This window comes from Melospiza melodia, chromosome 2 (genome assembly GCF_035770615.1).
Source record: "Melospiza melodia melodia isolate bMelMel2 chromosome 2, bMelMel2.pri, whole genome shotgun sequence".
In the NCBI taxonomy this organism is placed as follows: domain Eukaryota; kingdom Metazoa; phylum Chordata; class Aves; order Passeriformes; family Passerellidae; genus Melospiza; species Melospiza melodia.
In genome coordinates this window covers 102,480,189-102,497,092 of record NC_086195.1, presented here as the reverse complement: position 1 = coordinate 102,497,092, position 16,904 = coordinate 102,480,189, and the positions used below count along the sequence as shown (strand labels likewise).

The 16,904-nt window shown below is 38.4% G+C and overlaps 1 protein-coding gene across 17 annotated transcripts in view; it reads right to left on the bottom strand.

Moving 5' to 3' along the window:
* LMO7 (LIM domain 7) overlaps nt 1–16,904 on the bottom strand; it is a 132,430-nt gene that overhangs the window by 86,614 nt on the left and 28,912 nt on the right. For all 17 annotated transcript variants that reach the window (XM_063149450.1, XM_063149446.1, XM_063149451.1 and 14 more), the window contains exons 2-3: nt 10,255–10,325; nt 6,463–6,532 (exon numbers count right to left, since the gene is read on the bottom strand). In XM_063149450.1, coding sequence (XP_063005520.1) covers nt 6,463–6,532; nt 10,255–10,325 — 141 coding nt within the window. The remainder of the gene's footprint in view (nt 1–6,462; nt 6,533–10,254; nt 10,326–16,904) is intronic.

The window sequence follows — 16,904 nt, the reverse complement described above, 5'->3', positions numbered from 1 at the left end:
TTCAAACCATCTCCACATGCTGGGATTCAAGCTGAAAACTCTGTATTTTTTGAGAAAAAAAGTTTCCCTCTGTGTTTGCTTTTGTTAAACATGCATTTTATCTTTTATTACTATTTTTATTTCTTATTTTTATTACTATTTATTATTAATATTTATTTTTATTATTACTATTGTAGCGCATACTAGTCAAATTCACAGAGCAGGAGTTTAGGATGAAAAAATAATTATTTAAAAAATATATAATGCAGAAAGACAGAAAGAATGTACCAACATAAAGGCTATACTAAAGACTAGAATGTGAACAGCAAGAGAAAACAATCAGCATGAAGGAATGAACTTTGAAAGTAGTGGTGCTTTGAAAAAAAATTAATTTAGATCAAATTAAGCCTTTCATATATCATTAGATTTCTTAAATTTAAGTGGAGAAAACAACTAATTTGATTCTAAGTAATCTAGAAAAGGAAGTTTGTAGCAAAGTCTTAAGTAAAGCATAGAACTGAACTAATATGTACAAGTATGAACTTTGCCTGAAAATTTGTTTTGAAATTGTCCAGTAATAAAGTAAAAAGTCATCTGCATACCATTCCCCTGCTACAGAAGGGAAAAAAAAAAAACCCACACCACCAAAAAACCCCATTACCCTGGTGAGAAAATTTTCCCACAGAAAAGGAAATTTTGGCCAGCTCTCCTTGATGACAAAAGATAAGGAAATACCAGGGCGGTTCCACGGTTTGCAAAATGTTAGGCACAGAAAAATATTTTTATTTTTCATGTTCTCCACCCCTTTCTTTATCTCCCCTTTCATTTTAGTTTAGCTTTCTATTTGATTTCTCTCTTTTTACCTTTATTACTCCCCACTTTCCTGGCTTAGAAGGTATATGCCAATGGCCTCAGTAACACTGTTTCAGGTGGTTGCCTTGGTGCAAGTGGTATTAATACCTCCTGATACATTCAACAAGCACATTTTAGAGTGACATTATATTGCATTGCATTAAAGAGAAGCAGTGATGCTGGAGTAGCAGCTGTCAGAAGGATATGTTTCCTGTTGAATCAGGACAACAAACATTTGAAAAAATCTGCATGGAAAAGCATCAAGATGTTCTCCACCCTGAAGGAACCCTAATTCCCCACTAGGAAAAAAAAAAATCCCACGCTACAGTATTTCAGATCAACATTTTCAAACCTGCCGCTGCCTAGAGATGCACAACTTTTTTTTTGTGTGTCTGAACAGGAAACATAAATTCACAAAAAATCTCTTTTCCAAAGCTGAAGAACTTTATGAAGATGATATTTTGTGCTTGTGTTCATCCAGCACACACAGAGAAAACTGAGTTAGCAACATCTCACCTTGTTTGAAATCACAGACCAACTTGAAACCAAGGTGCTAATGTCATTTCATTTACAGCTCTGAAAAACCCAATAGCTTCCTATTCTGCCCTGCTGTATGATCACAGCCCTCATGTCTGGGATGTGAGAAAAAGCTTCCCAAACAGTGCAAAGTATTGCACTTCCATCTTATTCACAGGAGCTGCAAGCAAAAATAGATGGTCTTAGAAGACCAAATTGGGATATTGCAAGGCAAAAATTGGTACAAGCAAGATTTCCATTTGCTCCCCCTCTCCAAGGGAGACACTGGCGTCTACCTCAGAATTTGCTTCACCACCTGGTCTCGGCTGGAAATATACCTTCACTGAAATTCTGCCTTGCTGAAGAGTGTACATTTGTTCCTCATGAGCAACAAGCAATGTATTATTCTGAGAGATATGTTCAGCTTGCATAAACTGTATATAACTCATTCATCTTCCAGCTGTCTCATGGCATCTGGTGACTTTCACTCCTGGTTATGATTCGCTGTGTTCAGCCAACTGAGGTGAAAACAGGAGGCTTTTGTGGAACAATGGTGCTGCAGACAAAGATGCACCTCTGAAACTGTTCAGCAAAGCCTTGTTGGAAAATACGTTGTCAAACCACAAAATCTTTCCCCTTGTGATTATATTCAAACCATCTTTACATGCTGGGATTCCAGCTGAAAATGCTATATTTTTTGAGAAAAAAGAATTCCTCTGAGTTTGCTTTTGCTAAACATTTATTTTACCACCCCACTACCCAAGAACTGTAATCAAAATAATTTTGCAGGGTCTGAACCCAGCAAGATTTATCAATTTGAGTAATTTTCTTTAAACACCATCTCTGTTTCACACAAATAAAGACCAAAAAATTTGGATCTTTATAGTAACAAAGTGCAGTCTGCACTTTTTCTACTGTACATAATGAAATCTCAGCTTCCACAATGCTCTGACCTTTCTGTTACCCTTCCAATACCCCCCAGAAACACCTGAGGGCTTCAGGACCTACTCTCCACCAGTTTGCTTGCCCCTCTGCTGTACTGGGAAAAAATATGTGCACTGCTCTTTATATAAACCGTATTTTAGACAGTCTGAAATATAATTGTTGTCATCTTATTTCAGGGGTTCCACATTGTTGTCTCCTTATCACAAAAGTTTCATACCTTCTTGGTGGTTTCTCGTGGTCAACCCCTCAGAGCACTGACTCTTTCTTCTTCTCACAGCAGCCAGCCAACCCCAGTTCCCTTCTCAACCGGCCACCCCTCTCTTTTATAGCACTCTTCTTCTCATTGGTTACAACTGTGGCCTGTTAAAGTCAGGCCTGCTCCTAATCTTTGATTATTGGCCCAGCTGCAACTCCTTAGGGGTCAGATTACTTTCTATACTATCTTTATTTTCTTATATTCTATCCCCTTACGTATTATCAGAAATTAAATTTTAATTTTCTAGAAACTATTTTAGCACAAAGGTCCTAAACGGCATTTTAAAAAAATCATCAAAATTAAAGCAAAAACCCCAACAGCTACCTCCCAGTTAACTCCCTTCAGGAAATATATGGGAACATCACGGGCTCCAAAATCTGCCACATGCTGTTAAAATCAACCTGCTGCAAGAGGCAACTTTCTGCAACTACTGCTGGAGTTAGAAGTTGGCACCCTGCAGCTGGCATACCTCACTGTCCGGGAAACCACCATAAAATCTGCATGGACATTTCTTCAGTCACCTGCTCCTGACCACAGCGTCCCTACGGCCACTCTGGTACTTGCCTTACCCCCAGAAGTTCCATTTTCCAAACTGGAACAGAAGTGAACAGGCACTAAGACAATGGCTACATCTCACACACGTGCCTCAGGACAGAACTGGAACAGTGAGGCTAAAGCAAAAAGTTGTTTTATGGATATCAAGTTATAGCCAGATACAACTCTTCTTGCCAAAGACTTCTTACAAATCCTCCCACACAAGCTGCAGCCCAGATTTCCCATGCCATGCCATACTGGGGGAAAAGTTTAATCAATTTTCTGAACTTTCCGGGTAGCAATTAAGCATTTTTAATTAACTGAATACCAACTTTCATTTTAGTATTTAATCCTCAAAACACATCTATTTATTTTTCCATTCTGTCATGATTAGAATGAACCTGAACCACTGCAATCCACACCTAAAAATCACTAGGCAGTATTACAATCAAACTAAAGGTAAAAGCTAAGGCTTTATCTAAGTTCTGTAAAATGTTCCTACTAACATAAAGTCCCTATCAGATCTTATGAGAAGTAATGTGTCATAAAAGAAAACAAGACCCAACAAATCAATAATGCACTGACCTCATTAAAAGCAGCACCTCACATTAACTCAATGCAAAAGAACTCTAGCACACAATATTCCATATAGAACAGAATGTTTAATTATTCCTATAGGCCTTCACTTGCTAATTTACTGAAACAGTTTGTTTTCAAAATAACCATGAATACAAAGAAGTGACATAACAAAACCTTTCTAGAGATTCAACCAAAGGTATCTATTCAACACCACATTTCTGTACAGCTGAAAAAGCCTGTCAAATAGTTGAAGTGAACACAATGCTTAAACAACATACTTAATGGAAATGAAATATATTAACTCCCTAGGGAACAAAACCAAAATTCAAGGAATTTCTGGAGGGGAAGAAAAACAAAGGGGGGGGGGAAAGCTGGGGGGGGAAGGGGGAAGAGAAACAAGATGTCTTTCAAAGCATTTGTTTCCTTCTGATAATCAGACAGCCATAAAACTCTCAAAACCACGGGGGGTTTGTTTCCTTTGAATCAGAAAACTCAGGAGAGAAATGGATGCTAATTAGGCAATAAAGGCATAAAATGTTTTGGAAATGGACTTCAGGATATGAGTCTAGATGAGCATGAAGAAGCTGTAGAAAGAACATGATCCGATCCCTTTTTGTTTTAGAAAAAAACCCTGTCATCTCTCAATATTAAAATTTTCATCTGGATTAAAAAAAAAAAAAAAGATGAAAAATGGCAACCAAATTCAGCCCTTCCAACAGTGATTTCTAGATCTCATGAAAGCTTGCTAGGGAGCAATTAGTGTGAGACTCAAAGGCACTGAAGACAGCAGAAGCGAGAGCCACAGAAGTATATGTAACATTTATGAAGCCACAGAAAATACTAGAAGCAAATTGGTGGCAGAAGCAACCTACAAACAATGAAAATGTCTCCAGAACATGTCAAGCAAGCCTACCACTGAATTTCCTAGTAAGTTTTATTCTATCTTTAAAACCTATCTTTCAACCATAGTATCCTGAGCCTGTCAGGTATCAATGCCTGCTTTCTTATAAATGCAAATCCCCATAATTTTTAGTTTGAGTTCTACATGCTGGGATGAAACCTGGGCTCTTCAAAGCTGGTATAACTGAGAAGGCTCCTCTCAAGTGTGTAAAACCCAGTCTTCCACTATCATCACCATAAGCACCATCTTCTGAAACCATCCCAATATGGTCTTCATAATTGTTGTCTTCAGAAACTGAAGTGTTTGTGTAAAACGTTTTCCACAGGTTAACAGAAAACATCAGCTCTCTCAATTACTACCTTTAAGTTGTGTTTTAACAATAACACTGGGTGAGCTCTATTTACAAGAAACATTTGCCTTTCTTCCTCTTTCCTTTATTTTTGAAGACTTGTAGGAAGTAGAAGCAACTTCAAAAAACAGAAATACACTACCAGGAAAATATAAATTACACACCAAGTGAATACTCTGCATTTTTACATCTGGAAATAAAAAATGCATATAAAAACAAAAGTGCCTGCAGTTATGATTCAAGACAGCACTTAACCACAAAAATGAAATCTAGCTTATGGTTTTCTGTCTTGAATCTAATGGCTACTTCAGAGGCCACATAGAGAATCAAACCACTGATCAAATAACTGTGCTGTCCTCCCCAGAATTATTTTGGTTTCATTTGAATTCTTTTTTGTATGCCTCACAGGAAAAGAATGTGCAGCAGTCATATTCACAAGCCTAAATACCTGAGCTTGTCTGGGACAAAGGCAATTAACACTTTCTACATTCATTTGATGTGGAAATGCACATTCTCAACTTATGCAATAACTTATGGCAATTTAACCTAATCTTATGACCTCCAGCCAAGTTAACTACACTTATTCTCTAATGAGCCGCATGGGTGACCAGCAAAAGCCAATGTTCTGTTGGCTCATCCCATTAAAACATATAAATAAAAGTATCTAGGGAACTTTTGCATTCTACTCCTACTAAGAAACCAGGTAATTTTCCCTAATGTTAAGGTTGCATGTTTGTCATAAGGTGGGCTCTTCATTTGTCAGAGGAATCACGCATATGTCCCTGTTCATCCTGGATCTTTTAATATGAGACCAATGGCATTTGTGACAGGGCTAAATAGCCTTGACACCCTAAGTGACATGAACAGGCAACAAGGTGGTTGTAATGAAAAAGTGATGAAGAAGGAATTCTTTGAACTCCTTTGCCCACAGAAGGGTTTCTGATGCTAAATGGCTAGAAAACTTAATCTAGGCTCTGGGCAGCAAATTTTCCAAACAGCACACAGGAAATCTTTTACACTTCCTGTAAAAATTATGACATACATCTCCCACCTCTACCCCCAGCAATGTGATTTACAGCCAAAACATTGGCAAATCCCTCAGCTGAAGCCTGCAGAGAGATCTTTGCATCATCAGTTATTTTAATGCAACTGAAGCTTTGTTGTGGGTGGAGTGAAACAGGTTCTAAAAATACTTTAACTACACAGAACATTTCTTACTTTGCCCATTCCCTAAGAAAGGGATATCAGAAGTGGCTTCTAAATGTTAAGACAGGATGGTGGCCTTTAAATAGAGACAAGTAATGCCACAGAGGTTTGTGCACAGGAGCCAGTGCTTGATAAATCTGGGGATGATGAAGCTTGATGCAGTGACAGGATGACTGAAGTTACAGATGCAAATGACAGATTAGGTATGCTTTGCGGTCTAAGATAACATAGAAATGGTACAATTTTGAACAAAAAAAGAAAATGGAGATAAAATTTTGAAAATTCTTTAAAAACAGAGATCACTTGGTTCATACGCCAGATACTAGATTCAATGCCATTACTTACCAAGCCAGCTATTGGAGTTGGCAGACGATTGATCTTCTTAATGATGCCAGGTTTGATCTTGTTAATCAAACTAAAAAAAAGTTATATGATTTTCTGTTAAATATTTTACTGAACTTAAGCATGAGCATCAATGCTTATTAAGAAATACTTTGCATGTGGTCCTAACGTAACATCATTTGAATGAATTTGAGCTGAATGTATTAACACTCCCAAGAAGTGACAAGCAAGAACAGATTGTAGAAGCAAAAATGAAACAAGTCACACACAAAGAGGTTTCTGGGAACAGCAAAGCGAGAAAGAAAAGAAAATGCCTGAGGAGGCGTGGGCAGAAAAGGATCTGTGTTTCTACTACAAGGGTGGTGATGTTAATTGGATTCAGATTTCCTATTTATAGCTTTTCTTCTCATAAAGGTTCTGAGCAGATGTCCAAAATGTACCAGAATATTGATTTTCAGAGTTCAGTGTGATAGCACTAATATTCCTGAAAGGGTGAGAAATAATCTCAGTTTTCACAATGCTACCAAGTCCAGTATGCTGTGTGCAGCAATCATTTTTGGCACACACAATTTACCTGCACAAGTCATTTTCCATTTCAGTCAGAAGAGACTGTACCTGATATCATTCTTCTCATAAAATTCACAATTAAGCTGAGAAGATAGGACAGATTAACACATCACTATTGAATACATATGCCCAAATGCATACCTTATCCTGTAGTAAAGATGAGGCACAGGATTCCTTGCAAGTCCATACCCAAGTTTTCAATTATGAAGCTACTGAAATATTGTGGATCACCAAATTACACACTGGACCAGAGGGTCAGTGGAGAACAGGGACCTCAGGACACCCTGCAGACTTCATCTGCCTCTATACCTTTGAGGATTTTTTTACTTGCTCTCATTTCTTGTTGCTGCTTCTCTGGCCAGACCCTTTAGCCTACACAAAGCATCAGCAAGGCTTTGTGATCTGCCCACACCGGTGCAGAGACAAGACCTGGAGTTTACAACTCTCTGTGGGGGAAAAGCGTCTTTTGCTCAAGCAGAAAATGTACTTCGGAATAAACACAAAGAACAGTTGACCCCTATACACTGGAATGAAGGATATATTTCTAAATACCTGCAGGAACAGAAAAAAAAAAAAAAAAGAACTCCAGGTCCTGAGATTTTTCAATAACACTGAGTTATTTAGCAAACAAGACACATTTGATCACTTTTCCTACCCAAAAAAGTGATCTGTTGAGGTGGAATAAAAAAAAAAAGGTTTGAATTCCTCCCCTTTTATTTTTAAATCTTCCATATGCATAATTTTAAAATTTATTTTACTGAAGAACATGACGTAGCATGTGACCAGAAAAATTTCAGTAAATTTCTTTCTCTAGTGTGTGCACACTAGAATTGGCAAAACGTAAAAGGCTTTATTTTGTCAACTACTGATCACTCAGCCAACGTGTGCACTTACTCATTGAGTAGGACAAACAAACTGACTGAATGCTATAGGAATATGTGGTGCAAGTACAGGTCTTATCTGCTGTGGTTTAAGTCAGATCTACAATCTACAGAGATAATACATCCACCTAAATTAGCCATGCTACAGGTGAACCAAGGAAATGGACGCTCTAATTTCTAGTTTGTCTCAATTATTTCCACTATATTGTCGTTGGTGAAAACTGGGCATGTGAAAATTTTTGGCATCTGCTCTTTCCTGTTTCCACAGAAATTCTATGAAAATTATGACACAAGAGAACAGCTATTTTAGTACAACATAATAAGGCATCTTCTGCTTTAAAGAAAGTTGCATGCCTCCTAAGGCAAGCTGGTCACTAGAATGTCTTGGGTTGCAATGCAAGATGTGGCTGCCACTTGTTAAAACCAGGTGGGGCAGTTTTCTTTACCTCTTCCACAACCCATCCTCCCTCTGGGAAATATCTTCTCTTAATGGGCCATTGAGTCTCCCTGATAAAATTACATCACCCCATTGTGACATGCTCCACCCAGGGGGAGGAGCCAAGCATTCCCACCTGGATATAATCTGAGATTTGGAAGAAAGGAGACAGCTTTTTCCCACTGGATTCCCAGAGGAAGACCAGGGCCATCAACACCACCACTGGACCTTCAGAGGAAAACTACACCCTTCTACAGGATCACTGCTTCAGCAGAAGCACATCTGTCACTGCAGGAGGACTGCAGCCACCATTGAATGGGACTGCTACCGACACCCTGAGCCACAGGGTGTCAGGTCATATTCTGACTTTGTCAGTGTTGTTTTGTATAAATTAATTATTTTTTTCCTAATAAAGAACAGTTATTCCTGCTCCCATATCTTTGCCTGAGAGCCCCTAATTTCAAAATTATAATAATCCAGAGGGAGGGGTTTACGTTTTCCATTTCAAGAGAGACTCCTGCCTTCCTTAGCAGACACCTGTCTTTTCAAACCAAGACACTGAAGAAATTGCAGGATGTTTTTTCTTGCATTATTATTAATTACAGATAAATTTAACTGACTTGCATTTTACAGAGGGATCCTCATTCTATTGTCAAGTAAGTATCAACAATGAAGATACCAGAAGATTAGTATGTATCAGTTAACAGCCAATTCTTAAACATCTGAATACAATATATACATCCCACTAAACATATACTTTCTTATTAAAAGTACAAACTATTTTTATTACCACATTCACACTCATTAAAATTTAATTACATAAGTAATGAAAATAGAGCATCCAGCTCTACAATATTATTGAAAACTAATTAATGCCTCATATCACAGATATCTTGCTAGATGCTTCTAAAGTTAAGACTGGAAGGCAAAGAGTCCAAAGCAAAATAAAGGTAAGGACAGAAAACATGGTGATATACACAGAAGGAAAAAATTATGTATAGGAAAAGAAGCTCAGACAACTGAACTTGCACAAATATTTTCTAAAAGTTCAGCTTTGCTGAACTGATTTTAGAGTGGTCCTGAGATTTGTGGGTTTGGGTTTCTTTAAGGTTTGTTTGGTTGGTTTTGTTGTCGTTTTTACCATCCCAGGTAGTTCTCTAACGATATTGCTCTTGCACTGGTGTTCTAATGACATTTACAACTGCTGTTTGTTAAAATACTAAGGGATTAGCACCACTTCCAGTCCTGGAAACCTGTTCCAGTAGGTATCAAGCCAATTACAGATATGTGGATGAGACCTGTTGAGTGGACATTTTACACCTCTGACTCAGTCTAACAACGAAACCAGGCAAGTCCCATCATTGCCAAACCTACAATATATAAGCATGAGGAAGCTTCTTACAGAAAGTGCTCCAAAACAAGCTGAGTGTAAAGTTCTGTGACAGGAATAGGTAGTTTCAGGATTTATGAAATAAACACTAAAGGGCAGGGGATGGAGGACAGAAATCCAAACCCAAACAACAGCAGTGGGTAGAGGGGTAACTGTGTGCTTTGATCCCAGCTACAGCCACACCACCTTGCAGAAGCTGAAGAAAAAGCCCAGAGATATCCTGGGCATTATAACCAAAACCAATATAACCAATCAACAACAGCACGGTCCTCTCAGTATCAGACAAAGAAGTGTGTGGGACAACACAGTGAACATTTCGATCTGGAAAGAGTATGTCCAAAACCTGCTTTTACTTCCCATGACAAACAACGGGTATTATAAATTTAAGTTATTTACCACAAAATACTTTTGGTACTTCAAAAAAAAAAAAAAAAAGAAAAAAATTCAGAGGCCAGGAAGGAGAGAGGCCAGCTGATGTTAACCTGAAGGGTTGTTATATAGGTAAGTAAGCCAATACTCACTCGCACAACAGGACTCCATTTTCTAGAGCTGCTCGAAAGTCTTTAGTTCCAAAGCTTTGCCTGGTAACTGCCTATAAGAATCAGAGTTGAGAGTTAATTGGACACACAGACAAAATCAGCACTAGAAAGAAAATCTTAGTAGTAGTAGTAGTTAAAAACAAACAAACCCTGATTTAACGCTTAGTTCATACTATTATTTTCTTACATTAATTTCAAAGAAGCAAGTATTTAAAAGGCGGTTCTTTATGCCTCAAAAGAAGTCAGATCCAACATCTTAAAACAGTTTCCTCTAGTGTAAGTCAATCTTCAGCTAAATTCTGTGGGAATACTTATTTTCTGAAGCAATACCAGTCACATTGAAAAGCATAAAAGAAATTTCAAACAGAAATGCAAGAGAGAGAGAAAGTCTTTTATCTCCTACTTCATGTTACAGCGTGTATACCCATGATATCTAGCACAAAGTATTTTAATAGTGGGTGTTTTTGTGCCACTTGCACCTAAGGCACTGTGACTAAAGAACCATTCCAAGTCTGCATTACCACGTGCACATCAATTCCCATTCCTTGGCAAGTGGCAGGACTATACTAATGGGACTTGTTTGTATACTCGGAGGAGAAAAACAGTGAGCAAGAACAACGTCTTATAAAGGACTTAAGATACCCAAAACCAAAAGAACTGACTACAAGTTTTCAGCAAAGTAGTTTTCAAAAAATACCCCAAAACCCCAAAAAACAAAGCATTTGCTCAAACCTGTACTCATTTGGAGCCACTACTAGATCCCCCCCTGTGCCTACATTTGCTGCAGGGACCAAATCTGGCAGATTTCTTCCAAACACCCAGATTAATAACCCACATGCAAGTCAAAAAAGGAATTTTATACAATTCTGCCATCAGTCCAAAAGAGAGGTTTTAGGCCAGCTGGGAACAGAAATCAAATACTAGGAATTGTATTTATTTGAGCTTAGATGTCACCATGTTCAGCCACCAGCTAATTATAAGCCAGCCTCTGGGGATCCTGACCATTCTCAATCCTGTGCAGGAGTTCAGGCACACAGTTCAAAGTGCTGTGGAACCTGCATGCATCCAGAGCAAAGCTAATGGTTATCACAGTAAGTAAGGAAATTGCTTGGTAAAAAGAGCAAAGGACAGGATGAAGCTGTTTCAGGATCTGTAAAATTATTACATTACCACCCTATCGGTTTTTTTAATTCCAAGAGGGATGCACATTAACACCAGAAATCCTAAAAATTAAGTAATTAGCTTTAACATAGGTTTTCTTTTCATTCAAATGCTAAAAGGTCAATCTTCCTATTGAGAAGAAAATTAGATATTACAAAAATCTTCTTTTGTGTTTAAGGTTTTTTCCTAAAATGTAACACATAGTGACAGAAAATGAATGATGGCATGGCAACTCAAGATAAGAAAAATTCAGGGAAAGAAAGGATGATAATGATTCCCCTAGGAGAACTGCACTTTATACAATATTCATATAACAACAGTCTGTTCCTACAGAAAACTAGAAGTTGCATCTTAGAAATATAATTGTCAATAATCACTTAAAAACACAGAATCTGAGAACTACCCTTATCTCATATGTGGCATATTTTGTTTCCAAACCTGTATATTTTGTGATAATGATTTTGATGAAGCTAGCCAATGTAACACAACAACAGCACAGAAACTTTAAGAATAAATATTTATGTTCCCTAGGTTATAGGGAATATGAGGAATAGGAATACCTAGTTTAAAATTATGCCCTTCATTCTGCAAGTTAGAAATTTGACATTTGCATGGCATACATTAGAACTGTACTGTAATAAGGGTCGTAGCTCTGGAATCTAGCTTTACAGCTATGCTTCAATCTCCAATAAATTCTTAAGAATCCTTAAGTTGTTCTTATTGTGGAGTTGTCACTGACATCTACAGGACTACACAGTCAAAATGTTTGTGTTTATAGAGAGTTTACTGTAAAGTCATGCACGCAATGATGACAAGGTGTTCCCTTCAACAAGAGTTGAACCCATCCCAAGCCTGCAATGTCTTCTAAACCCACAATCAACCTCCACAGTGAAATCCCTCCTTTTTTTTTAAAAGAAAAAGGTCTCCTAGAATTGAGTATGTAGCTAAGGCCCAATCTCCTCAAAAATCATTCAGAGGAAGACAAGAAACATGTGCCACTGGGACAAAATACACTTCAGAGTAGCCCCTCCAGAACACAAGAATGCCACACTGCAATGCATAATCCTGTTTCCTTGAACAGCAAGAGTCCAATTTGAGTACAAGGCTGTGAATGCCTCTATTAGACTTGCAGACCTCTTAAAACTACATTAGAAGACATTACACTGGAAGCATTTTGACTAAGCTATTTGTGCAGCTGCTGCAGCAATCAACACTGATTTGCTACACAGGATGGAACTGTCAGACTGATCTTGTGACCCACTGATTTTGACAACTACATGGCTTGTTGATATTAATATAAAAGCATTGGTTCTGCCAAGTTAGGTTTCATTAATATTGACTTTCAAAGGATAACTAATAATTAAGTAATTAGGAAGTATTCTCAAAGAACAATTTAACACTGGTGCATGAAACCAAAACATTTTCCAAGTTGCACAACAACTTGAATTTGTTGATGTCACATAAGTAAGTGCTCCATTTTAAAATCTGTTTTTGTACAGAGACAGAGGACTATCTCATTATGGATTTTCATCTGGCTTATACCCAGTGCAGAGCTTCAAGCTCAGCTCTAACTATGATAGTCTACCAGGAAACAGGTACCATTAAAAAAATGCAAAGACACAGACTGCCTCAGAGTTCCCTGGGTGAACCTAAGTAAGACAAAGTGAATTCCACCCTAAGATATTACATCTTCAAACTATGTCTATGGTTTCTGAGTCATTGTTTGTTCATGAAAACTGCTTATACTGGGTGTGGTACTCTTATGTAATAGGCATAATTGATTTTGAACAATTTTTCAACCATTTAGCCATGTGAGCCACCAAATAATAAAGAAAATACCTTACAAGAGTGATTTCTATCCATCTTTGAACAACATCCTTCTCCAAATTATAGGTCTCTTTTCTCTCCTCCATTCAGTTGAATATATTTTGCTTCGATCACTGCTTTTTTTGATAGAATGAGAGCAATGACATAATTAAAGGCTATATAATAAAATCAAATTTATTTGCTGCTATAAAACAGTTTAATGTTGTTTTTCAAAGACAGCGTCCCCTAATACTTAGGTAATTTGCAATTGCCAGGTCCAACCAATTTTCTTCAAAGAGTATGCATATCAAATCTATTTAAATTTAGACATTTTAAAAATGCTTACACACAGAGGGCTAGTTTATTTTCAGGTTTGCTGTGATTCCTGTAACAGGAGACAAATCAAGAATAACCAAAGATGACCATTCTGAGCATGGCATGACATCAAGCTCATCATGAACTGAACAAAAAGCACATAGCACACAATATGCTGATTGTATGTCTAAGTACCAAAATAATCATTGAGTACATTTCTTTGGCTTGCTATACTGGAGGCCAAATATAGCTGATCATAAGGCAGGGCTCTTTTGCCTTACAATCTATCCCAAGTTAAAAGATTCTTTCAGTGTTAATATTAAAAAAAAATACTGAGGGAGTTCATATCAAGTTGTTTCCATGGTTTACACAAGTTTGAATGGCTCTAGCAAAAAAGGCAGCTCTACCACAGGCCAGTCAATGTTTACCACCACACGAAACTCAAAGTGAAGAGACTGGTAGGTTTCTCAATTTAACTTTGCCGTGATGGAAACAGCCAAAGTAGACTCTGCCCAACCAATGCAAGAATCCTACCATGTACCCAGGCATGCTGGCTGACCAGTTCTCCATCACAACAGCGTTAGCTGCCCAGAGCCAAGGAGGCAGGGCTGCACCACGCCCAGCCTGCAATCTCAGCAATGCCTTGGCACAGGCACAGCCATCCAGCCTGCTCTCTCCACCTCATTCAGAGCTCCTCTGCCACCCTTCCTTTAGACTACAACACCTCAAACCATGCAAGGTCCCTATGCCTCAACTTGAGAGAAATGCTGCTTGCATCAGCTAGAAGCACACAGCTCCCTGATGCAAGGACGTAGGTTAGGGATGGAAGGAAGATGCAAGATACTGAACCACAGATGGCAGCAACTGCCTGAAGGAAGGCTTATACCAGGATCCCATGAGGCAAACAATTACTCAGAGGGCAATTAATCAGATCAACACTGATTTATCAATTTCAGGTCCCCAGCATGGTCTGCAGCAAGAAAAGACACATTTTGCATGCTGAAGAGAGGACTGGCTGTCTTCTGCAGGGAACTGGGACAGTGATGCAACAGTGATGCAATGGTGCCATCCCCAGTACAGAATTCTGGCTACACCTGCCAGTTCCTGTCACAACGCCTGCCTGAGCAGATCATCCCATGTACATATGAATGTCTGAATTCCTACCTTTCCAATGGCCTTTCTTCTCCCTACCCATTACCACAAATCTGGATCAGGCTACATGGCAAATGGCTCTGTCTTTAAATAACCCCAGCATTGCATTCTTCCATTTACAGAATTCCTTTGGCTATAACTACCTTCATGCAGTGCAGAATGGTACTGCTCCTGCAAGACGCATGCAGACAACTCCCAGTGTGCTGGCATCTGTACAGCATAACCAGGTCTGCAAGTAGATTCACAAAATGTTTTCAAGTAGCATTTTGAGTCCACTGCATTTTATATCCAATTGTCAAAACATGGTATATCTCAGCTTGACAGATTTTTCTTGTCCATCACGGAAGAAGAGCAACATCAAAAAAAGAAATACAAAAAGGCAGTAAGGATTTTTTCCCTCTTCTACGTTCAGAGGCACTACCCAAAGTCCTGCCTCCCCTTTTCATGGCTATTTGCAGTTCCATTTAAATGCCATGCAGTACATGAGCTTGCATTTGAACAGCTTATGTGGTAGCTACCAGAAAATGCTGTCATTATGCTTTGAAGTAAATGGCTTGTGCTGCCTGGCATTTACAGTCTTCCCATACAGTCTTCTCCTCCCAAATTTTTTAATCTCCTCCCTCTTTAAAAAAAAAAACAAAAAAAAAAAAAAAAACAAAAAAAAAAAAAAAAACCCAAAAAAAAAAAAAAAACCAAAAAAAAAAAAAAACCAAAACAAAAAAAAACAAAAAAAAGCCAACAAAAAACCCCCCAAACAATAACATTGCCTCAATTTTCTCCTGTGGTAATTTTCTTTATCCAAATCCCTCCCAAAGGGCATAGGGTGGTAGGAGCCATATTTAGAGGGTTGCTGTACACAGTCTTGAACAGAAGTTGAAAAATCAGCCATTTGGGTAGAAAACTTCTGACATTGCAGTTATCAGCCCAACTATAGCAATGACTGGATTTCTCAAGGTCAAGCAGTACAAAACAGCAGCTCGTTTTTGAAGTCAGCAGGATCTGTCTCCCTGAATTTTGAGCCCCAAGAAAATGTACAGAAAGAATGAGCATTCACAGTTCCCATACATGGGAAAATACTACTGGCATTTCACTTCTGGTAGCAGCAGGGATGCCAGGCCCAAAGCAGGCAAGGTCACTGTGGGAAAAATGCTGCTATTGTGGGAAAAATGCTGCTATCTTCCCTCCTGATCAACAATTTAATTCACAGTCCAACAAACTCCTAAGGGGTCAGTCAACAAGTGTTCCAGAAGCTCTCCCAGTCAGCTCTCCAGCAATGAAAGCATGACACTGCCCAAGCTAACCTACACAAGAGTCAAGAGCAAGACCTAGGTTTCTACAAAAAAAGCTCTTTAACTCAAATCCCCACACTCACAGCTAAAATCCGTGACAGGCATGCTGCCACTGAGGAAAAGAACTGGGATGGCTGGACTAAGAAAAATATCTACAAATAAATGTAGCAAAAGTAAGAAAAGGGAAGGAGATGAGTATCTTTGCCATTGATCACTTATGCTGGGCCCTGTGAATGCTCCTCTTTATCTCTATTTTTCAGTTGGAATAATTCACTCTCTCTGGTTCAATGCAAGGCTGTACTCCCCTGTTCAACCCCATACCCCAAATCCCTAGGCATCATTACATTTCAGAGAATGTAGAGATTTTTCAGTCTTCAGTCCAAACTGCCTTTGATAGCAAACCAGAACAGATATTTATAAAAGGAAATGGTTCATTATTGAAAAAAAAAAGGTCTTAACTGTTATTTTCTATCATCAACATAATGATGGGGTCCTATTGTGGTAGGCCTTCTGGACAAACATACCAAGACTCCTGAAATAACACACAGCTACATTCTTACAAAAGATGAAGAAAAACAGTAAGGGGTGAGCAAGAAGGGAAAGCATTACTGCTGCAGTAGGTGTGAAAAACACAGATCTCTGCTCATCAGATCCTTATACTCTGCTCATTTCAGCTTTTCTGTCAAACCACATGTGGAAACACAATCTGAAGGATGAAAGGAAAATTTTCCTTCCAATGGCTCACGGAACGCCTAGCTTGGGGAAACAATGCTGCAAAGAGAGCAGGGATAAACATTTGGGACCCATAAACTCAATCAAGCTTCTCCCCCACAAACAAGACCATCCATCTCATAAAGGAAAACAAGATGAATAAGCCTACTGTTGTTTATCCTGATGACTGTACTGACA